Source organism: Poeciliopsis prolifica, unplaced genomic scaffold (assembly GCF_027474105.1).
Source record: "Poeciliopsis prolifica strain line A6 unplaced genomic scaffold, Auburn_PproV2 SCAFFOLD001, whole genome shotgun sequence".
Taxonomy (NCBI): domain Eukaryota; kingdom Metazoa; phylum Chordata; class Actinopteri; order Cyprinodontiformes; family Poeciliidae; genus Poeciliopsis; species Poeciliopsis prolifica.
In genome coordinates this window covers 6,561,951-6,585,143 of record NW_026562376.1, presented here as the reverse complement: position 1 = coordinate 6,585,143, position 23,193 = coordinate 6,561,951, and the positions used below count along the sequence as shown (strand labels likewise).

The window sequence follows — 23,193 nt, the reverse complement described above, 5'->3', positions numbered from 1 at the left end:
AATAAATGTTCTAGTACACTGCAACAGCAGTGTACTAAAACCTTTTTTTTTTTTTTGCCTGCATGAGTCCATTGTTTTTTTAGTGCTTTTAATATGGGGAATAGAGCTTTCTGACCAGGCCAGGAAAACCACATGGGGGCGCTATGACAATATAAACAAACCGTTTCAATATTATTTTTCTTTAAATCCAAACGGGAAATGTCAATCTTTTTTAATAAGTTAAAGTTTTATTTTTCTTTCTTCGTGAAATGCACTTTGTACTTGGAATGTGTTTGGTTCAGTGTGGGGTTGACAGGAAGACAAACTTGTCCTGGAAGCCATTTATGTAAAAACCACCTTAACTCCACATCATGGTTAATTCATAACCTTATAAATGACGGGTGCTGACATTTCTTTTCAGAACCATTAAAGAAAATTCAACCACAACCATTATACCACAGTTCAGAACCATGGCTGTAGACAAACTCCTCTCCCAGACAGATAAATTATTACTCTTTACATTAATAATACAGAAACTGTAAGCTGCAGATGAAGAAACAGAATGAAGCACTCAATTTGGAGAAGACACTGGCATGAACAAATACCTCACTTTAATTCTCTTATTTTTTTTGTCCTCATTGCAGACATTAGAAACCAGTGACAATCTCCACTGAGTCATACACACTAATGCACTCAAGTGTGAATTGTCTTAACAGTATTGCTTTGTTTACGCACCTTCTTGCTCCAAATTTTCTTTAATACTTTCAATTCACCCCAATTTTATGGGGTTTCTTTGTGTGCCAAAACATTTTTTCTCTGCCGTGTGCACGACAGCCATCCTCCGCATCTCGTCTCAGTGTGTTGTCCTGGGAGCCTTCTGTCCGACTTCCAGCTGAAGTTTGGTCATGTTACACCACTTTCAAAGACCTGCTGCTAACCCGTTACAAGCAGAGTTCGCTCAACAATTAAGGAAACACAAAGAAAACAAACTAATAGTTATCTGTGACTGAGATGCAGTTACACTCTGTTAAACACTTTTGGCTGCAGCAGCTTCCCTCTATATCCTCAATGACCCTTTGTGAACTATGTTCCACTGGGTCTTCTCACGGCATAGAGGATCTTCCCAAGTCTTTCTTCTAAACTTTAAAAGTCTTTCTCGTCTTCTCTTTGACAAAGAAATTCCCAGGTCAGGTTTTCCTCATCATCCTGCGGGTTTGCCAAATATGAAACTTGCTATAGGCCATCTGAAACATGTCCTCCAGGTGCCCTGTAAGCTGTTGGAACATCAGAGAGTTTTAATTAAGTTTTTTTTTTGTTTTGTTTTCCTTTTCTTGGTCTTTATATGTACAGGCTGTCTCACAGATAGTCAAGATTTCTTTCACAGTATAGGCACATTTTGAATTTAATTAGTACTGAGTAGAAAAACCCGTGTCACAATAAATGACTCACATTTGTACTCAAGTACTGACGTTGGATTTTCTCCTGAAAAGGACGAAGCTTGGTCAATTGAAATCTTTCCAAGTTTGTCTTCATTTTTGTCACCTGTATGGTATAAATATACAAATAAAGAGTGAAAAAAAATTCAAATTAGACAGAAATCACAAGCATATAGAATTTAAACAAATTAATATCAGTCACCTTTTCCTCCAAAAATGGTGTGTTTACGGGAAAACAGGACCAAAAGTGTCTCAATAACTCCCCTGAAGCAATGTAAAGGTGCTTCAGCTCTCCTTGGATGTCATTGGGCACCATTTCTGGCAAAAAAAAAACAAAAAAAACATACTATAATTAAAGGAGTAGAGTAACTTAATTTCCTTGCCTCATTAAATAATCTTTTAAATCAAATTTTTATTGCATACTTACGGTTTATGGATTGCTGTCCAATAGGTTGCATAAGAACGCCTCCTGGAGAGAGCGCTGCAATGGCAGAGGTTGCTGTGCTGCTGGACAACACCTAAATATTTGTACAGTAACACAGATTGTGTTTTAAAACTCAGAAACTTCATGTTCTGTAATTTCTAAGATGCTTTTAAACATCCTAAATATACAGGCAATTGTAAATGATCTCGAATGGTGGTTCTAAGCTCAATTATATTATTGTCTTTTGGTATTGTGTTGAAACACCTTGTAAAGATGTGGGAAGTGTGATTTTCATTTAGCAACAAAACGTGTGACAAATACCCAGAAATAGAAAACATAATCTGACCCGAGTTAGGTTGGGTTTGTAATTGGCCATCTCCTGCTGGATGTAGCTAACAGAGTTGATGATGTCTTGGCTGGTTGTATACTGCTGGGACTGAAGTGGAACAGGACCATGAGCATACCTGAGAAAGAACCAACAGCAATTAATATTAATTCCCAGGACTCACCAATAAACATATTAATCAGTATTTAATCAATTTCTGGAAGTTACATTCTGTTTATAAAAATTCAAAATAATAAAAATGTCACTGCCCTGTTTGGAATCTAAACAGGCCTTGTATAAAACCATGATCTAAGAGGGATGACCTTATGATTTGTTTTTGTGCATTTATCTGTTGTTTTTTGTTGTTGTTGTTGTGTTGACTTTAAATCAAGTTGCAATCTTGAACTTCAAAGGTAAAAGAAGTAATTTAAAGATAAATAAAAAATTTTAAAGCATCATCTATAGATGATACTTTTATAATATTTTTATTTACTGAGGAAAAAAAGTCTTATTCCTTTCCCATGCTGCTTTACTGATGATATAGTAGACGTAACTTCCAAAGCATCCATGTCCTGACATCTTTCAATTTCAAGTTATAACCCAACCTGTTTAAAATGGAATAAAACAGACAACGCACACAGACTTTACCTGTCAGACTTCTTCAGATTTAACGCCACTGTCTTAGGAGTATTTTCCCTTTGCAGATCCTCATATTCTATGGCTTCTTGTAGTTTAACCTAAGAAACATCCAAGAAAATAAATCAATTAATAGTGGCAATCATTGTGGGAGAAAAAATAGGTAAGAAGTTTATAGAGGCATCATACCTTCTTCAGTGGAGGCTGAAAAAAATCAGAATCTTTGGAGTTGCCGTCTGTGCTGCTGGTCTCACTGGCTTGGTCGGTGGGAAAATCTCTTTAAAACCAAAATAAAGTTAGCAGAAAGGAAATGACAAGAGAGCAAACGTATTTAATTTGTTTGAAATGTTGATGTTTACCCCTTGCGTGAGCCTGCAGCCAGCACCATAGCGCTGTGATGGTTGAATCGCTTTATAATGGCAGAGTTACTGCTCTCTTTCACTGACTTGTTTGCATTTGAGGTTGAAGGTAGGGCTTTGCTTATTCCATAACCCTGTTTCAAAATAAAACGTTATTTTCAAGGTGGACATAGAATAAAGTTACTAGTTAATACATAGGACATTTTTCTCACCTCATCTAATGTTTTATCCTCCAATGACAAAAGGTCAACCAATGGATTCTTCACTCCTTGGGTCACCAGAGATTTTAACCCTGCATGTTAGGAAAACAGTATAATATTATTACTAAATAAGAAAAATATAACCCTGCACTTTCAGTGTGAGTGGTCAACAGCTACCTTTCTCATCCTGCTTGGCACATTCTGAGAAAATGTCCTGTGAACCTGTGTTGATGCGGTCTCTGTGGAAATAATGAGACTGGAAAAAGCGCGTCCAGAACTCCTTCTCCGTCAGGTTATGAGGCACATTTTCACTATACTTCTGCTTCACTGCAAGACAGGTTTAGAAATAAGCAATTTATTTTAGATTGAAAGGGTTTTTTTTTTTTTTTTTTTTGTAAATTTTTTGTACAAATTAAAGTCTGATGGATTTATATTCAGGGCTGAATGGGCTTTTACCCCTAAGTAAAATCTAGAGTAACTAACTGAGTTGAGAAGTTATGTCATTTCTAAATAGAGTCAACTTGTTTGTAATCTAACCTCAGTATTAATCCTAACCATGATCACTCTGTCCCTCCCATGAAATATGATAATGGCAGCAACATGCAGTAGTCATGCTATGGAAGAAAACTTGCTAACAGGTTGCAAAACACTTTAGACTAGGGTGGAGGGTCACCATCCAGAAAGATAACAACTTTAACTTTAAATATGAAGCCAGAGCTATACATCTGTTTGCACAAGTGTATTCTTTTTTTAGAATAACCTGGTCAAAATTCAGTCCAAAATACAACTAAGGATCTGGACCAAGACTTGAAAATTGCAACCACTTTTAATCAATCGGGGTTCAAGTTATTTTACAGAAAAAACTTCTGTCTCTACATCTCTGAACCCGTTTGATCTTTACCAGGAAAGAACTGCAGCTTTAACAGTAATGAAAGTTAATTATGCAAAGCACCAAATCACAGGAGCTGATGGCAAATGAATGCTACACCTTTCAGGTTTTTATTTGTCAAGAATATTGATAATCCTTTTGTTCCACATCGTTGTTTTAGTCTAACACATCAAATCCCAATAAGTTAAAATTGAAGTTTATGATTGTAAAAAAGACAAAATAAGAAAAGTTCAAGTGGTATGGATTCTTTTACAAGACATTGTTTTTGTTTACCTGCAGGATATGTCCTAAATATGGACTCGATAATGTCTGCAGTCAAATTATATCTCAAGCCATTGCAGCCATCAGTCTGTGGTCTGATGTCCGCCTGTAGAGCAAAAACATAAAGCCCTTTCAAGTGCAGCAGTTTTTTTAAACATACTCAAAACAGTCATAAGGAAGCATAAAGTGATTCTGGATCATATTAGATGTACTCACCAGAAATGCTCCAGATATTCCAACTTCCTGTTTGTTGTTGTAAGGTGCAGGTTCGCCATTATTCATGCCTCCTAACCGGTTGGCCCAAAATTCTTCAGCACTGATCACTTGGCTCACCACAAGATCTTTGTACAGTTGGAAAAGCACTGGATCTTCCTGAAGCATCCTGCCGGAGCAGCAGCAAACACCAGAGGTAAGCAGTGAGTTCCCACACAAAGCTGCAGAGCAAATCTGATCTGAATTCACTCTCAAATTAATGTTACGTAAGATTAATGACTGCAGATATATCATAAAATCAACCCTCTATTCTGTTTTGATCACACAAAAAATGTTTCAGATTTAAACTTTGCCCATGTTAACACTAATTAGTTATAGTTGTTAAATTCCTGTGACAAAAATAAATGTCTTGTGGATAATTTTGTCTTCTGCAACATGCTCAAAAGCTATTTAATGCTTCTGATCTTCATCAACCAAAATTCACTTAAAACATGAAACAATTTCTGTTTTGCAAATATAAAAATTATTCCTCCAGATATTCCCACATCCAACTCACATTTCACTTTAAATTAGTCAACACAGTGTCGAGCTAATACATTTATTAGCTCGAAATAAAGTTTGGTGAGTGTTCAGCAATACCTGGCCAACATTACACAATCATTTAGCTTAAGCCCAACAGAAAGTTAATATCTTCTCCACATTTATTTGGCAGATATTTTAGAAAGAGAAGGGACAGCTCTAGATATCTAATTAGTAATCTTGTTTAGTGCTGCTGACAATTCATACTTTTTGCCAAGTATTTCATTTGTCCTCATGTCAATCTTTAGCAACAGAAAACGTTCTCTTGGACAGAGTAAACCAAAAAACAAAAAAAGGGACAAACACTGGCTTAAGGTAGGATTTAGCAAACTGTTTAACTTAAATACAATGACTTTTCTTCCTTTCCTGAAGAGTCATTGTATTTCATCAAATAAAATTTGTTCATAAAGAATTAAGTGTTCTTAAGTGTGTAATCGTTATCATACAACAGAGTGGTTCTATTAAAGCATTTACTTTAGAGCAGCAGAAGACATCAAACTGTAATCTTAATTGCAATATCAATAAGTGCAGCAGTGCAGTAACAATTGAGAATCTGAATACAATATCCAATTTATATACATCCAGATTCTCTATATAATTCTGACAATTATTACCTTTCATGCCCAAATCTGTCATACATTTTATTAATTGAGATGTTCAAGATAGCTGAAAATGGTCACACCATGATGTTGGAGCCAATACTACTATTGCAATCTTAAACAACAATGTAATAATGTTTCCCCAATAGAGTGCAATTATGATTTTATAAAATATTTAGCACAGGGTCTCCAATTGATAAATGTTTAAGAGTTATTCTTCTTGAATGCTAGAGGATGAAACATTAAAAGAATCCAGTTAGATGAATGTGATCAGTCTGAAACTGCAGAAGGATTTTTACCTGTTTTTCTCCTCCAGCTCCTTGTTGGCCTTCTTCTTGAACTTTGGCAGTAGCTGCTGCAGCAGCTCCTTGGCAGCGTCTCGGTCTTTAAGTGCGGTGCTCTCATTGGCAAAGTGGAATGTGGTACTATCTCCAGTGTGAAGGACCAGTTGGAGCTGAATCTTGGCTTTACCATCAGGACTGATCTTCTGACCTGCACACATGGAACAGTAAAGTGCATTTCGAAATCAACACAAACGCACAGAGGTTTTGTGTTTACTTCTGCAGGGACTCACAGCGGATGTCTGAATACAGATGGCTGACAGTGAAGCGGTCTTTGCCTTCTGGACCCCAGGCTATTCTTTCAGCCATCAGGTAGAGTGTGCCATCCTGCTTCCTCTGACGGACTTTCTTCACCACCAGCAGAACCTCCTCTGACAGAGATGCCATGGCCCAAAAGAGTAACTGGTAGAACAGGTCATATGCAAAAGCGTGAAAAAAAAGCTTAGAAAGAACAATTTATTAACAAAGAGCCACAAAGAGAGCCTGGAGATTTCACTACAGCACTTAACTTTGTGCTAAAGCTATAAGCAAAACATTTATGTCAAACAAATGATAAAAGGCTAAATACATACGTTCTTCCCCTTACAGTTAATATATTCTCTGTAAAGTGTACAGTTTCATCTCCTTAGAGCAGCTAACCAGACTGACGGTAGCTAACAGAGAGAAAGAAAAAGCTTCAGGATGAAGTCGGCAGCAAACTTACTTTACCTTAAAATAGATCAATACTGCAACGATTACGTCCTTCGAACGGAACACATAATGTCGAAAATATGTATTTCAGGCTAACAAAACTGCAGACTGAACAATTTTAAGATTTATTTAAACTACTCTAACAGGCAACGATCTGACTCCTGCGCCGGCGGGCGACATAACTGCCAGAGGCCGTGTTACACTGAAAAGATTCCGAGTCGGATGAACAACTGGCAACAAACAGTTCCACACAGAAACGTTCCCCCACAGAAGACTTCAGCGCCACGCAGAGGTAGAGCCACAGAACAACATATTATTTAGCCGTTATGTTTTGTTGCAACTTCAAACAACGTAGCAACGTGTTCCAATAAAAATATTTTATGTTGCTGTCTTCAGAGATAAATAATTAGGAAAGCAGTCATGTTTCTAGTTAATTGCAGCCATTTGGGGTTTTGAGAAAAATACATTTTTCCAATTGAGAATGCGTGACGCAGAGGTGAGTAGGAGCAACTTACTTATACTGTTGTATTTACGTTTACAGGGAAAAAAATGTAAAAATGTACTACATCATGCGTTTCACTTTTAATTAGTATGAGTATTGCTATTCTTACTTTAGTTATATTCCTGGATAATTATACCAACTCCGAGTAACTTTAATAGCGGCGAAGCTTGTTTAAACCAAGACTAATCTGATTTACGTAAAAATTAGACTTCCTGTTTGTACACAAGCTTTGTTATTTTTTTTCTTCTGGACCATTTAGAGAGCAAGAAGACACAATAAACGAGTGGTCAAAAGCTTAAGACTACTTCTTAGGAAAGTCAGTGGGTAAGTTAATAGTTGGCACCTTATGTCACAACCACTTTTTTATTTTACTGGAAAGAAGAAAAAAAAAAACCTTGATGTATTTTGTCTCTTTATTTAATGAAAAACCCCACTCTACATTCTGAAAATATGGTGCAAGTTATTAAATGGGGATCTTTCAGAAACACGAAAGAGACCTTGTTATCTTGACATAGCAAAACAGTTACCAAACAGAATAACTGAACATAAATATGGTAATTTTAGTTTGTTTCATTTTAATTTTAATTTTAGAAGTACCCCAAGGAGAAAATACTTTTAGGAATGTATAAAGTAAAAGTATTTAATTCTCCCTCCACATGTTGAGATCATGCAGTTTTAACAAATTATAACAAACTAAATAGTAATAATGGCCAACTGAAAACAGACAACTAAAATGCTGTTATTGCAAAAGAATAAAAAAAAACTATTGCATTGTACTAAGAGTTACACATTTAACATAGTAAAAAAACACTCAGATCATTGATGCATTAGAAATTTATTGAACCAAAGACAGAAGTTTGAAACAGCAGATACAGCAATTTACTATTACTCAAAAGATGAATATACATCCAAAGCTATTTCACCCTAAATACAATTTCCAGATAAGCACTTGCTTTTAAAAATATTTTGGATCAGTTTGATCCACAGAGCTGCATATTTCAAAGCATGAAAGCACCCATAGTGTTTGTAAACAAGTACTAATTTGTTTCCCCTATAGAGTTAAAATTTCCATTGTTTGCCTTAATTGTGTGTCCCGTCAACGTTTGCCCCACTCTTTACATTTAGCAGGTTGGCAGCCACACTTTTCAATTGTAATGTAGGACTGTTTAATTTTGCTGCCATCTAGACACTTCATCTCCACCTCTTTCTTGGTGGTAACCATCTCTCGACAGCAGGTACAAGAGTGCATGAGACTGTTGGCCTCCATTGAGTACCTGTAAATAAAGATAGAGACATCCATGTCAACATATTATTTTTTATCAGATTCTGCTGCATAGTCTTTAGTTAAATGTTTTACAAATCTTACATATATGAGGATGATTCACAGGATCCCCCACAGGATGTGATCTCCACTGGCTCAACTGACTCGCAGTCGTTTACGTACAATTTGGTAGTGTTCTTGTGAAGCTCACAGTTGTAGCGAGGTGTGCCTGTGAACCACAAATAATTTGTTTTAGAAACACACACTTGAAGGAAAACATAATGGACTACCTAAAGAATCCATCTTGAGCTTAAGGCCATTAGATCAATAAGAATGTTCTGCTTTTCTAGGCTTCTACTCTGCTTGACAAAATTCTAAGCATTTACATCCTCATTATCCTCAATTGACACGTTCTATTGCAGAAAGCTAAGGGAATAAATAAATTATTGCCTAAAAGTAGTTTAAAATTAAAACCGAATTGTATTTATAGTTGTGAAAAATGTAAATGGAGGCTGACATTTTTGTAAACTAACATCTTTTGAAACATTATGTAGTATTTTGCAAGTCCATAACCTGATACTTACAGGTTCTGCAGCATCCATTCATGTCACTTCTTTCTGTTCCCTGAAATACATTAAAAAATTACACGTGACTGTGTTCATAAAGTCACACTTCTGTGTTGGAAGTGTGCAGTGCCTATTGTTTGCTCAAGTATAATGATGACCCACCTCACATTTTATTGCTATTACTGTTTTACACATTAAACTGGCCATATTTTAAGCATCTATTAAGCCAACTAATCATAAACAAAAATTAGATTTATAAAAATGTTATATACTATATTGTCATCTTAGACCAAAACAATGACATCAACTTTCTTTAAGCCACTTAATACTCACTGGAACACAGTTTTCTGGGTCAAATGCAGGACATGTAGTTTGGTTTCTCATAACTATGAATTCATCCTTCACCTTCTGGCAATCATATTGGGTGCAGTTGTCGTTTGGTGGTGAAAACGATTGTGAAGGCTGTGAACATGCGTAGAAGAGTAGGGTTAGTGTTGTCACAACTGACTTACAACTGAGATGAAGGTTGCAAGCTGTTAAGCATTTTTTTGTACTTTAATCACCTTAAGAATCACTGGTGAGTTCAAGCCAGGGACATCAAAAATACAGTGCGTCTGTTTACATGATCCACAGCATTCTCCAGGCTGATCCACATGCATGTAACCCTATAAAAATATACAGTTTAATAAGTTTCTAATTGGAAATAATTTAGTCTATGTAATTTTAACAACTTCTAGTTCTAGCAAAGGAATGCTATCTGGCAATAAGATATAAAATAACATCCATTCCATTGCAACACTAACATGCATCAAAATTTATTGAACAGGATAATTGCACATTTTGTCAAAAAATGTATCAGGAAAAATAATCTAAATTATAGAGTATGACTTGAAATAACTTAGAAATGTTGAGCCATTATAAAGCTGATGCTATTAGTACCAAAACCAAACTGACACACATAGTCATACGTAGAGCATCACCTTTTAATATTTAGAAAATAAATTTGTAAGTTACTTATCTGATCTTATGAGCAACGTTTTCTATAATGTAAAATATTTCTATCCAATATACAACTTATCTGGCATTAACATCATCTAATTACCTCTTTACAAATGATGTTACACTGTACTTGCTGACACTCTATGGTGTTCAGCTTAGTCTTTGGGTCTTGTTTGCTGGTGCAGTGGCAGTGTTCACATGGGTTCTTGGAAAAGTTTGTACCTGGCTGTTGGAAACACAATGAAAAGTATTTATACATGCAAGGTACTACATATTAAAACAGCAAAAAAACTGCTTTTACCTTGTACTCTGTATCATTGTAGACACATACATCTTTTGGTTCTACACAAGAAAATAAATGGGATTATGTTGATATTAAGATTAGTTTTTGCATTTGAAAAACTGCTGGGTTGTTTAATGAGAGAAAGTTAACATGGGAAAAAGGTAATGATGGAAAGCTGAATTAAACAGTGTGGGGTATTTACAATAATTGACTAGATGAAATCAATATAAAGATGATTTTTCATACTTTTTGGGAAATAATTGTTACTATTATCAGTAATAAATAATGATGAGTAGTGACAGTAAGAAACATACCACAGGTGAAGACCGGGCAGCAGCTTACATTGGAAACTTTGACATTTAACTCAAAGCCAAGTTCACACTTTAGTGTCTGTGACGAACAGTGTTTTCTATCACACTCTGTTGGTGAACATGGGGAATGTCAGTTAGTTGATTTAGATTCTTTTCGCTAACACGTTATATGTCATCAATGCAGTTTTACGAATTAAAATTGCTTACCACACGTCAGTTCTTGGCAGCAGTTAACTGTTCGGTTCACCAACACCTCACCATCCTCTGTGCACTTTATTGGTTCTTGTGTCGGGCAAACCAGAGGCTCACACTTAACACTCAGAGAATTTTTGTCACAACTGCATTGCTGGCAGCCACTTTTCCATGTGTCACCAATCTGTTAATATTAGGAAAAAAATACATTACAGCAATAGACAAACAGATAAAAAAAAAGACAGTGTATGAGAATATATACCTTTTTAGGTTCACCAGCAGGTCCAGTGCAACCTTAATAAACAATAAAATGGTTTAATTGAATATTAAACAAAAATACATTGTTCATTATTCTGGAAAAGAACAAAAACTCTTCTTACAGGATGAGACACAGGTATCAGAGCCTGAATCAAACAGCATCGTCCCCTGAGGGCAGAAACATCCCTCCACTAATCCATTGCAAATAGCTTCTTCTCCGGCACACTGCTTTTTGAGCTTGTTATTGTATCTGAATGTAAAACAAATGACAGTTAAAATTCAACTTCCAACTTGTCCAGAACAATGGAATCACAATGCAGCTCAGTGCATTCAAGTAAGCATTAGGAAATATCCCAAACGAAAAATAAATATTTCCAAGGACTCTTACTTAAATGTTACCACTGATTCACCGTTCACCATGTTGCTTTAGTTAAACACTTTGTCAAACATTATAAATACACTAGGAACAAAAGCAATCACAGAGATGACTCTTCATGTTACATGGATAACTTTCAGAAAACTGCTCTGCTTTACAGTATAACTGCTAACTATAAACTGTGTTTGGGACCACAGTTATGTTTCAATTTAATATCGCTTGGGGATATTATAAACTGGTTGGCATAACAATAGATAAAATTACTTTGAAAATGTATTATTTCAACATAGTTTGTTTTATTCCTTTCGAGGGGATATGTCTGGGTTCAGATATGAAGGAAGTCAGATGTAGCTCTATCACAGGCTGGTAGTGCTGTTTAAATCACCTACAAAACATCATCTGTGTTGAACTATTCTCTGGTTTTGACCGATTACAGGACAGAAACCAAATTACACCACTCCTGGTGCTAAAAATTCTAGACTTTGAAACTGCAAAGTGAATGATTATCAGTTGATTGGATAGTTCCTTCAATGTTCTTGACTTTTTTTCTTAATGACAATTAGAAAATATTTAACCTGTATGTGATACTTTATTGTCAAATATTTTTTGTTGGTGTTGATAAAAACTGTTGGCAGCCACAATGGATAGAAAGTTCCTTGTCAATGTGAATTTGAGAATGGTTTGTTTGAAGCAAAAGTGTATTTGAGAATTCACTAGTCAGTATTTGTACATTCTGATTATAAAAGACAAGTGAATGTGTTAGTAGGTTTATTGCTTGCATAAGTCAATGTTAAGCAGACAGACATTCTAAAATGCAAAAAAATGTCCTTTCACTGTTGTTTGTCAGTTTTCAATTATAAACTGCAAAAACAGTGTCCTTACCCTGCATTGCACGTTTCAACGATACTTGGCCCACAGGCCTTGTATACTTTATTTGGTGGACATTTATAGTCTGCAACAAAAATAAGTATATTCCATTAACAATAACATGCATGGAAAATTTCATTTGAAAGGAAATTAATTTCTACACAAGCAAAATCGTCTTACCGCATTCTCCTTTAGTCAGGTTCCTCCAGTCTATACAGACAGATGCCTCAGCACACATCGTGGCATATGCTGCCAGACTGGTGCAGCCCACGGTGGTATTTGGCATGTGGCATACGTCAAATTTACAAGCCTCATAATATGAATCGGGCGCAATTTTTTTGTGGCAGCTTTTAAACATCCTTATTGTGAAAATGAAAATAAAACAAGTTAAATTGGGTTTACAGAAAAATGTTTTCACATGTTCAACAATTTTTTGTAAATTCTCACTCGTGGTTTATGATTTCACAGAGGGCAGGTTTGCATGGTGTTTTCGTTGGCCCAGGTGGTGGAGGAGGAGGTCGAGTAGGTTTGGACTCACAGTATGGTTTATTCTTAACGTTTACATGCCAATCATATGCCATCTCAGAGCATAATGGATGAATTTTACCATTTGGTAACCTGCAGTCATTTGTCTTATTATTGTCACAGTAGCCTTGTTAAAAAGAAGAAACATCCACAGGAAATAGATTACAAACTCAAAAATAGAAAATATTTCTAACATCCCTAATATAAATGTTCATGCTATTTATTTGAAGTGTAATCTTGGTATTCAACACTCTATCCTTTCTTTCATTTTTACATTTTTAGCTCGGGCAGATTAGTTTGTTCTTCAGTTGAATAGTACAGGATGTGTATCACATTAAAGGTGCTGAAAGGGTTCATTATGGACCATTGTTTTTAAAACATGAAGACTGGCAGGGGTGAGGAGGCTTTTGTATTGACTGTTTTCCTCATTGTGGTATTGTGCAGCGAGAGTTTTCCCTCTCATTATCTCTTGCATAAAGCTAGAAATTAAAGTTTCCTTTGGGAGGTGTAGTGATTTCAACTAAAAGCATTTATCCATTGATAATTATATTGATATTTATATTACATTATATTTTTCTACCTACAAAGACGATAAGAATCACCATTTATTTTTAGTTTGTCACAAGTTATAGGGTTGCTTACCACACTGTCCTTCTGTGTTGTTGTGGAAAAATGAAAATGGCAACTCAACACTGAACTGAAGCCCAGAGAATAAAACAACGGCTTCTATTTTTGGGATTTTAAGAACCATCGAAATTCCTGAGCTTGTAATAATGAAGTCCTCATTTGAGTAGGTTGGAGTCACTTTCTTTTCATTAACATATATCTAAACATGAATGACAGGTGAAAAAAAAGCATGATTACATTTATGGAGTACAAACATATGTGGAGAAGGTTAGAGATAGCCATACGTACCAAATTCTGAAATTCTGGCTCTCTCTCCTGTGTAAGAGTTACTACATAGTTTTTGTAATATACAATCAAAGCTTTGGGGCATGTCACAGTTCCAGAAGGATCACAGTTTTCATTGTCAATAAGAATTCTTAAGTTGTATTTGGGAATTATCTCTTTGACCAGGACGTATGTGCAGTTTTCCTGGAAACTGTAGTATTGGCCATCAAATGTATTGTAATGGGGATCTCCCCAGCCTGTACAAAGACCTGAAAACATTACATTAAGATTAAATTGTGTTTAATCACAAAAAAAATGTAGCTATCTGGAGCTCTGAAATTTTTTTATCAAACTCACATTTGCACTCATAGTGAAAACAGCAGCCTCCTTCATCAAAAACCTTAACAGGTTCAAAACCATTGTCACAAACTGGTTTGGTTACTGATTTACATGGCACATGTTCTCTGACCTCTTTTCCTTTCTCACAGGTGCTTTTGGTGCATTTGTCTGGATTCCAGGATTCTCCATCCTGTAAAATAAATACTTTCAGCAATATACAACCACTGTCTTTATATTTAAACTCTCTCCAGACATACATCCAAGTTGTACAATACAAAATCGTATTGGCGTTAATTTGAATGCTTGTTTACATTTTATTAAACAGTTGGTCATGGTGGTCAAACCATTAAAGGCAATGTAATCTGATCAGAAGAAGAGATTGTAAACTAGAAAATATATTTTTTGCTTGCTGCAGTATATCGAGCAAGTTTTTTTGCCAACATTTGCCAACAAGGTCAAGCAAATTAATTAATAATTAATTTTACAGATCTTCTCAGCTGTATTTTTTTAAATCAACACTATTTTTAGTACGTACAGTATATAAGGCTGGTTACCTTTCTTGGTGGTGTAAGAAATTGGCAGTCTGTCACAGTCGGTGTTGGTTTGACGGTGTGTTTTGTACTTTCAGCCCTCGTTGTGGAAGGTGGAGGACTTGGCGGAGTTGTTGTGTGACACAGTCTGGCATGCTTTTCAACACTACAGTTCAAACTGCAGTATGCAGTGAAACAATAGCCATCTCCATTAGTCTTGTTGTACATGAAGCTTCCTAATGTACAGTTTAAAGAAAAGTTTGAGATAAAATTAATAAATTATGCCAGAAAAAAATGGAAATTGTTGATATGTTATTTTCTTGATAAATCATAATAGAATATTTCATAAACAGTTCAACATTGCCCTCATCAAGTAAGAATACGATGGCAAAATGAGCATCATTTGCATCTGTATTTATTCTGCTAATAAATACAAGAGTAAAACCAGGTGAAACTATCTGTACAGTGGCTATTTTCCATATGGGTGAAATTGGCATTTTGTGGGGGGTGACATGAACCTCACCCAGTTCCCATCCTTTAATACCTAGCCCCTTTTACAATTATTCCCCTTTCCCTCTGCTCTCAGAACCACAGAATCTGAGTGTCACCAGGGCCCAATGACAATTCGATTATTTGTTAATTAAACTTAAATAGCTATCAAGTATAGCAACAATGAATGATGAAAAAAGAACAAAGCTTACCAGGTGAGAAAGCCTGATTCATGTATGTGCAAGAGCACAAAGTCGTTCTGCTAGTTGTAGTTTCAAAACTGTGTTTCTCTGTTATTACCACAGTAGTTGACTGACTTGCAGTGATTTCTGATGTGGTTTTTCCAGTGATGAAGGAGCTAGATTTTTCGATATAAGGTGTTGTAGATTTTTCAATAACAATTGTAGTTGTGGGTTTTCCAGTCTCCGTTGTTGTGCTACGTGATTCTACATAAGATGTTGTGGAGACTTTTTCTGTTATAATTGTTGTGGCTTCAGGTGTTTTAGTGCCAGTAGTAGTAGTTTCTGTATGAGGGTGTTGTAGGTTTTTGGTGTAATTATTGTTGTGGGTTTTCCAGTCTTCATTGTTGGAGTAGGTGTCTCTATGTAGGGTGTTGTGGGTTTTTTGCCTGTTATTACTGGTGCAGTCTTTGGTCTTTCAGTGCTGTGGGTTACAAGGCGAAGCGTTGTGGATGTTTCTTTAAACATTGTTGTTTTCTCTCAGCCTCTGTTGTTGGAGTTGGTGTCTCTATGTAGGGTGTTGTGGAGACTTTTTCTGTTATAATTGTTGTGGCTTCAGGTGTTTTAGTGCCAGTAGTTGCAGTTTCTGTATGAGGTGTTGTAGGTTTTGGTGTAATTATTGGTGTGGATTTTTCAGTCTGCATTGTTGGAGTAGGTGTCTCTATGTATGGTGTTGTTGAGACTTTTTCTGTAATTATGGTTGTAGTTTCAGGTTTTTTAGTGCCAGTAGTTGCAGTTTCTGTATGAGGTGTTGTAGGTTTTGGTGTAATTATTGTTGTGGATTTTCCAGTCTCCATTGTTGGAGTTGGTGTCTCTATGTAGGGTGTTGTGGAGACTTTTTCTGTAATTATGATTGTGGTTTCAGGTGTTTTAGATCCGGTAGTAGTAGTTTTCTACATGAGGTGTTGTAGGTTTTGGTGTAATTATTGTTGTGGATTTTCCAGTTTCCATTGTTGTAGTTGGTGTCTCAATGTAGGGTGTTGTGGAGACTTTTTCTGTAATTATGATTGTGGTTTCAGGTGTTTTAGTGCCAGTAGTAGTAGTTCTGTATGAGGTGTTGTAGGTTTTGGTGTAATTATTGGTGTGGATTTTTCAGTCTGCATTGTTGGAGTAGGTGTCTCTATGTATGGTGTTGTTGAGACTTTTTCTGTAATTATGGTTGTAGTTTCAGGTTTTTTAGTGCCAGTAGTTGCAGTTTCTGTATGAGGTGTTGTAGGTTTTGGTGTAATTATTGTTGTGGATTTTCCAGTCTCCATTGTTGGAGTTGGTGTCTCTATGTAGGGTGTTGTGGAGACTTTTTCTGTTATAATGGTTGTGGTTTCAGGTGTTTTAGTGCCAGTAGTAGTAGTTTCTGTATGAGGTGTTGTAGGTTTTGGTGTAATTATTGTTGTGGGTTTTCCAGTCTCCATTGTTGGAGTTGGTGTCTCTATGTAGGGTGTTGTGGAGACGCTTTCTGTAATAATAGTTGTGGTTTTAGGTGTTGTAGAGCCGGTAGTTGTAGTTTCTGTATGAGTTGTTGTTGTGCAATCCCCGCCGATGTAAGTGCAACATCTTACCCGAATTTCATAATCTAGACATTTTGGAGGTGTTTGATCCTTATTAAGACAGATTAGACCATCAGTAGGACTGCAGATTACATTTTGATTTAAATCTTTTAAAGGCACATCTTTATACATTTTGGATCGACATTGAATTTCTAGTGGTTTTCTACAAACACTCAAATCTGGAGCAGAAATATTTGCTAATGTTTCATAATCTCCATCTCTATCAGGTGCGGGGTAGTGATTGTTAATCCAATTTGACCATTTGCAAATATAGCAGTCACTGGGTGCTGTAGTGTATGCTTCAGTTTTGATGGTAGTACTTTCAGTTGGAGTAGGTGTCTCTATGTAGGGTGTTGTGGAGACATTTTCTGTTATAATGGTTGTGGCTTCATGTGTTTTAGTGCCGGTAGTTGCAGTTTCTGTATGAGGTGTTGTAGGTTTTGGTGTAATTATTGATGTGGATTTTTCAGGCTCCATTGTTGGAGTTGCTGTCTCTATGTAGGGTGTTGTGGAGACTTTTTCTGTTATAATTGTTGTGGCTTCAGGTGTTTTAGTGCCAGTAGTAGTAGTTCTGTATGAGGTGTTGTAGGTTTTGGTGTAATTATTGTTGTGGGTTTTCCAGTCTTCATTGTTGGAGTAGGTGTCTCTATGTAGGGTGTTGTGGGTTTTTTGCCTGTTATTACTGGTGCAGTCTTTGGTCTTTCAGTGCTGTGGGTTACAAGGCGAAGCGTTGTGGATGTTTCTTTAAACATTGTTGTTTTTCTCTCAGCCTCTGTTGTTGGAGTTGGTGTCTCTATGTAGGGTGTTGTGGAGACTTTTTCTGTTATAATTGTTGTGGCTTCAGGTGTTTTAGTGCCAGTAGTTGCAGTTTCTGTATGAGGTGTTGTAGGTTTTGGTGTAATTATTGGTGTGGATTTTTCAGTCTGCATTGTTGGAGTAGGTGTCTCTATGTATGGTGTTGTTGAGACTTTTTCTGTAATTATGGTTGTAGTTTCAGGTTTTTTAGTGCCAGTAGTTGCAGTTTCTGTATGAGGTGTTGTAGGTTTTGGTGTAATTATTGGTGTGGATTTTTCAGTCTGCATTGTTGGAGTGGGTGTCTCTATGTATGGTGTTGTAGAGACTTTTTCTGTAATTATGGTTGTAGTTTCAGGATTTTTAGTGCCAGTAGTTGCAGTTTCTGTATGAGGTGTTGTAGGTTTTGGTGTAATTATTGGTGTGGATTTTTCAGTCTGCATTGTTGGAGTAGGTGTCTCTATGTATGGTGTTGTTGAGACTTTTTCTGTAATTATGGTTGTAGTTTCAGGTTTTTTAGTGCCAGTAGTTGCAGTTTCTGTATGAGGTGTTGTAGGTTTTGGTGTAATTATTGATGTGGATTTTTCAGTCTCCATTGTTGGAGTAGGTGTCTATGTAAGGTGTTGTTGAGACTTTTTCTGTAATTATGGTTGTAGTTTCAGGTTTTTTAGTGCCAGTAGTTGCAGTTTCTGTATGAGGTGTTGTAGGTTTTGGTGTAATTATTGGTGTGGATTTTTCAGTCTGCATTGTTGGAGTTGGTGTCTTTATGTATGGTGTTGTAGAGACTTTTTCTGTAATTATGGTTGTGGTTTCAGGTGTTTTAGATCCGGTAGTAGTAGTTTCTACATGAGGTGTTGTAGGTTTTGGTGTAATTATTGTTGTGGATTTTCCAGTTTCCATTGTTGTAGTTGGTGTCTCAATGTAGGGTGTTGTGGAGACTTTTTCTGTAATTATGGTTGTAGTTTCAGGTTTTTTAGTGCCAGTAGTTGCAGTTTCTGTATGAGGTGTTGTAGGTTTTGGTGTAATTATTGGTGTGGATTTTTCAGTCTGCATTGTTGGAGTAGGTGTCTCTATGTATGGTGTTGTTGAGACTTTTTCTGTAATTATGGTTGTAGTTTCAGGTTTTTTAGTGCCAGTAGTTGCAGTTTCTGTATGAGGTGTTGTAGGTTTTGGTGTAATTATTGTTGTGGATTTTTCAGTCTCCATTGTTGGAGTTGGTGTCTCTATGTAGGGTGTTGTGGAGACTTTTTCTGTTATAATGGTTGTGGTTTCAGGTGTTTTAGTGCCAGTAGTAGTAGTTTCTGTATGAGGTGTTGTAGGTTTTGGTGTAATTATTGTTGTGGGTTTTCCAGTCTCCATTGTTGGAGTTGGTGTCTCTATGTAGGGTGTTGTGGAGACGCTTTCTGTAATAATAGTTGTGGTTTTAGGTGTTGTAGAGCCGGTAGTTGTAGTTTCTGTATGAGTTGTTGTTGTGCAATCCCCGCCGATGTAAGTGCAACATCTTACCCGAATTTCATAATCTAGACATTTTGGAGGTGTTTGATCCTTATTAAGACAGATTAGACCATCAGTAGGACTGCAGATTACATTTTGATTTAAATCTTTTAAAGGCACATCTTTATACATTTTGGATCGACATTGAATTTCTAGTGGTTTTCTACAAACACTCAAATCTGGAGCAGAAATATTTGCTAATGTTTCATAATCTCCATCTCTATCAGGTGCGGGGTAGTGATTGTTAATCCAATTTGACCATTTGCAAATATAGCAGTCACTGGGTGCTGTAGTGTATGCTTCAGTTTTGATGGTAGTACTTTCAGTTGGAGTAGGTGTCTCTATGTAAGGTGTTGTAGAGACTTTTTCTGTAATTATGGTTGTAGTTTCAGGTTTTTTAGTGCCAGTAGTTGCAGTTTCTGTATGAGGTGTTGTAGGTTTTGGTGTAATTATTGATGTGGATTTTTCAGGCTCCATTGTTGGAGTTGCTGTCTCTATGTAGGGTGTTGTGGAGACTTTTTCTGTTATAATTGTTGTGGCTTCAGGTGTTTTAGTGCCAGTAGTAGTAGTTTCTGTATGAGGTGTTGTAGGTTTTGGTGTAATTATTGTGGGTTTTCCAGTCTCCTTTGTTGGAGTGGGTGTCTCAACGTAGGGTGTTGTTGGTTTTTTACCTGTAATTACTGGTGCAGTCTTTGGTCTTTCAGTGCTCTGGGTTACAATTTCTATATGAATCGTTGTGGATGTTTCTTTAAACATTGTTGTTTTTCTCTCAGCCTCTGTTGTTGGGGTGGGTGTCTCTATGTAAGGTGTTGTGGAGAATTTTTCTGTAATTATGGTTGTAGTTTCAGGTTTTTTAGTGCCAGTAGTTGCAGTTTCTGTATGAGGTGTTGTAGGTTTTGGTGTAATTATTGGTGTGGATTTTTCAGTCTGCATTGTTGGAGTGGGTGTCTCTATGTAGGGTGTTGTTGAGACTTTTTCTGTAATTATGGTTGTAGTTTCAGGTTTTTTAGTGCCAGTAGTTGCAGTTTCTAAATGAGGTGTTGTAGGTTTTGGTGTAATTATTGTTGTGGATTTTCCAGTCTCCATTGTTGGAGTTGGTGTCTCTATGTAGGGTGTTGTGGAGACTTTTTCTGTTATAATGGTTGTGGTTTCAGGTGTTTTAGTGCCAGTAGTAGTAGTTTCTGTATGAGGTGTTGTAGGTTTTGGTGTAATTATTGTTGTGGGTTTTCCAGTCTCCATTGTTGGAGTTTGTGTCTCAATGTAGGGTGTTGTGGAGACGCTTTCTGTAATAATAGTTGTGGTTTCAGGTGTTGTAGAGCCGGTAGTTGTAGTTTCTGTATGAGTTGTTGTTGTGCAATCCCCGCCGATGTAAGTGCAACATCTTACCCGAATTTCATAATCTAGACATTTTGGAGGTGTTTGATCCTTATTAAGACAGATTAGACCATCAGTAGGACTGCAGATAACATTTTGATTTAAATCTTTTTAAAGGCAAAGATTTATATTTTGTGGATCGACATTGAATTTCTAGTGGTTTTCTACAAACACTCAAATCTGGAGCAGAAATATTTGCTAATGTTTCATAATCTCCATCTCTATCAGGTGCGGGGTAGTGATTGTTAATCCAATTTGACCATTTGCAAATATAGCAGTCACTGGGTGCTGTAGTGTATGCTTCAGTTTTGATGGTAGTACTTTCAGTTGGAGTAGGTGTCTCTATGTAAGGTGTTGTGGAGACTTTTTCTGTAATTATGGTTGTAGTTTCAGGTTTTTAGTGCCAGTAGTTGCAGTTTCTGTATGAGGTGTTGTAGGTTTTGGTGTAATTATTGGTGTGGATTTTTCAGTCTCCATTGTTGGAGTGGGTGTCTCTATGTATGGTGTTGTGGAGACGCTTTCTGTAATAATAGTTGTGCTTTCAGGTGTTGTAGTGCTGGTAGTTGAAGTTTCTGTATGAGTTGTTGTTGTGCAATGCCCACCGATGTAAGTGCAACATCTTACCCGAATTTCATAATCTAGACATTTTGGAGGTGTTTGATCCTTATTAAGACAGATTAGACCATCAGTAGGACTGCAGATTACATTTTGATTTAAATCTTTTAAAGGCACATCTTTATATATTTTGGATCGACATTGAATTTCTAGTGGTTTTCTACAAACACTCAAATCTGGAGCAGAAATGTTTTTTAATGTTTCATAATCTCCATCTCTATCAGGTGCGGGGTAGTGATTGTTAATCCAATTTGACCATTTGCAAATATAGCAGTCACTGGGTGCTGTAGTGTATGTTTCAGTTTTGATGGTAGTACTTTCAGTTGGAGATGGTGTCTCTATGTAGGGTGTTGTGAAGACTTTTTCTGTAATTATGATTGTGGTTTCAGGTGTTTTGGTGCCGGTTGTTGCAGTTTCTAAATGAGGTGTTGTAGGTTTTGGTGTAATTATTGTTGTGGATTTTCCAGTCTCCATTGTTGGAGTTGTGTCTCTATGTAGGGTGTTGTGGAGACTTTTTCTGTTATAATGGTTGTGGTTTCAGGTGTTTTAGTGCCAGTAGTAGTAGTTTCTGTATGAGGTGTTGTAGGTTTTGGTGTAATTATTGTTGTGGGTTTTCCAGTCTCCATTGTTGGAGTTGGTGTCTCTATGTAGGGTGTTGTGGAGACGCTTTCTGTAATAATAGTTGTGGTTTCAGGTGTTGTAGAGCCAGTAGTTGTAGTTTCTGTATGAGTTGTTGTTGTGCAATCCCCGCCGATGTAAGTGCAACATCTTACCCGAATTTCATAATCTAGACATTTTGGAGGTGTTTGATCCTTATTAAGACAGATTAGACCATCAGTAGGACTGCAGATTACATTTTGATTTAAATCTTTTAAAGGCACATCTTTATACATTTTGGATCGACATTGAATTTCTAGTGGTTTTCTACAAACACTCAAATCTGGAGCAGAAATATTTGCTAATGTTTCATAATCTCCATCTCTATCAGGTGCGGGGTAGTGATTGTTAATCCAATTTGACCATTTGCAAATATAGCAGTCACTGGGTGCTGTAGTGTATGCTTCAGTTTTGATGGTAGTACTTTCAGTTGGAGTAGGTGTCTCTATGTAGGGTGTTGTGGAGACATTTTCTGTTATAATGGTTGTGGCTTCATGTGTTTTAGTGCCAGTGGTTGCAGTTTCTGTATGAGGTGTTGTAGGTTTTGGTGTAATTATTGGTGTGGATTTTTCAGTCTGCATTGTTGGAGTGGGTGTCTCTATGTATGGTGTTGTGGAGACTTTTTCTGTTATAATTGTTGTGGCTTCAGGTGTTTTAGTGCCAGTAGTAGTAGTTTCTGTATGAGGTGTTGTAGGTTTTGGTGTAATTATTGTTGTGGGTTTTCCAGTCTCCTTTGTTGGAGTGGGTGTCTCAACGTAGGGTGTTGTTGGTTTTTTGCCTGTAATTACTGGTGCAGTCTTTGGTTTCTCAGTGGTGCGGGTTACAATTTCTATATGAGGTGTTGTGGATTTTTCTCTGAACATTGTTGTGTTTCTCTCAGTTTCCATTGTTGGAGTGGGTGTCTCTATGTAAGGTGTTGTTGAGACTTTTTCTGTAATTATGGTTGTAGTTTCAGGTTTTTTAGTGCCAGTAGTTGCAGTTTCTGTATGAGGTGTTGTAGGTTTTGGTGTAATTATTGATGTGGATTTTTCAGGCTCCATTGTTGGGGTAGATGTTTCTGAATGAATTGTTGTTGTTGTTGTGCTAATTTGACATTTCGGATCTAAAATATTGTAAGTGCAACATCTTACCCGAATTTCATAATCTAGACATTTTGGA

The 23,193-nt window shown here is 36.5% G+C and overlaps 3 protein-coding genes and 1 pseudogene across 3 annotated transcripts; all 4 read right to left on the bottom strand.

Annotated features, from left to right (window-relative positions):
* Positions 1–507: 507 nt before the first annotated feature.
* On the bottom strand, positions 508–7,112 carry gtf2h1 (general transcription factor IIH, polypeptide 1). Its single transcript, XM_055046928.1, has 15 exons — positions 6,950–7,112; positions 6,475–6,643; positions 6,200–6,392; positions 4,726–4,891; positions 4,522–4,615; positions 3,537–3,686; positions 3,372–3,451; positions 3,160–3,293; positions 2,990–3,077; positions 2,813–2,901; positions 2,186–2,303; positions 1,843–1,933; positions 1,618–1,733; positions 1,429–1,521; positions 508–1,253 (listed from the first exon to the last, which is right to left on the bottom strand). Exons 2-15 carry the CDS (start codon positions 6,626–6,628, stop codon positions 1,167–1,169), a joined length of 1,653 nt encoding a protein of 550 aa, XP_054902903.1. The 5' UTR covers positions 6,629–6,643; positions 6,950–7,112; the 3' UTR covers positions 508–1,166.
* A 1,140-nt stretch (positions 7,113–8,252) lies between these two features.
* On the bottom strand, positions 8,253–15,862 carry LOC129369915 (intestinal mucin-like protein). Its single transcript, XM_055045618.1, has 19 exons — positions 15,533–15,862; positions 14,856–15,067; positions 14,320–14,491; positions 13,987–14,231; positions 13,714–13,897; positions 12,994–13,198; positions 12,727–12,905; positions 12,562–12,631; positions 11,426–11,553; positions 11,308–11,339; positions 11,061–11,229; positions 10,857–10,961; positions 10,561–10,601; positions 10,363–10,485; positions 9,824–9,925; positions 9,594–9,722; positions 9,279–9,318; positions 8,800–8,923; positions 8,253–8,707 (listed from the first exon to the last, which is right to left on the bottom strand). The coding sequence occupies exons 1-19, from the start codon at positions 15,552–15,554 to the stop codon at positions 8,530–8,532; spliced, it is 2,460 nt and encodes an 819-aa protein (XP_054901593.1). The 5' UTR covers positions 15,555–15,862; the 3' UTR covers positions 8,253–8,529.
* A 70-nt stretch (positions 15,863–15,932) lies between these two features.
* On the bottom strand, positions 15,933–18,505 carry LOC129371334 (mucin-2-like). Its single transcript, XM_055047931.1, has 2 exons — positions 16,623–18,505; positions 15,933–16,316 (listed from the first exon to the last, which is right to left on the bottom strand). The coding sequence occupies exons 1-2, from the start codon at positions 17,578–17,580 to the stop codon at positions 15,991–15,993; spliced, it is 1,284 nt and encodes a 427-aa protein (XP_054903906.1). The 5' UTR covers positions 17,581–18,505; the 3' UTR covers positions 15,933–15,990.
* Positions 18,481–21,934, bottom strand: LOC129363683 (mucin-5AC-like; annotated as a pseudogene).
* Between the last annotated feature and the right edge of the window lie 1,259 nt (positions 21,935–23,193).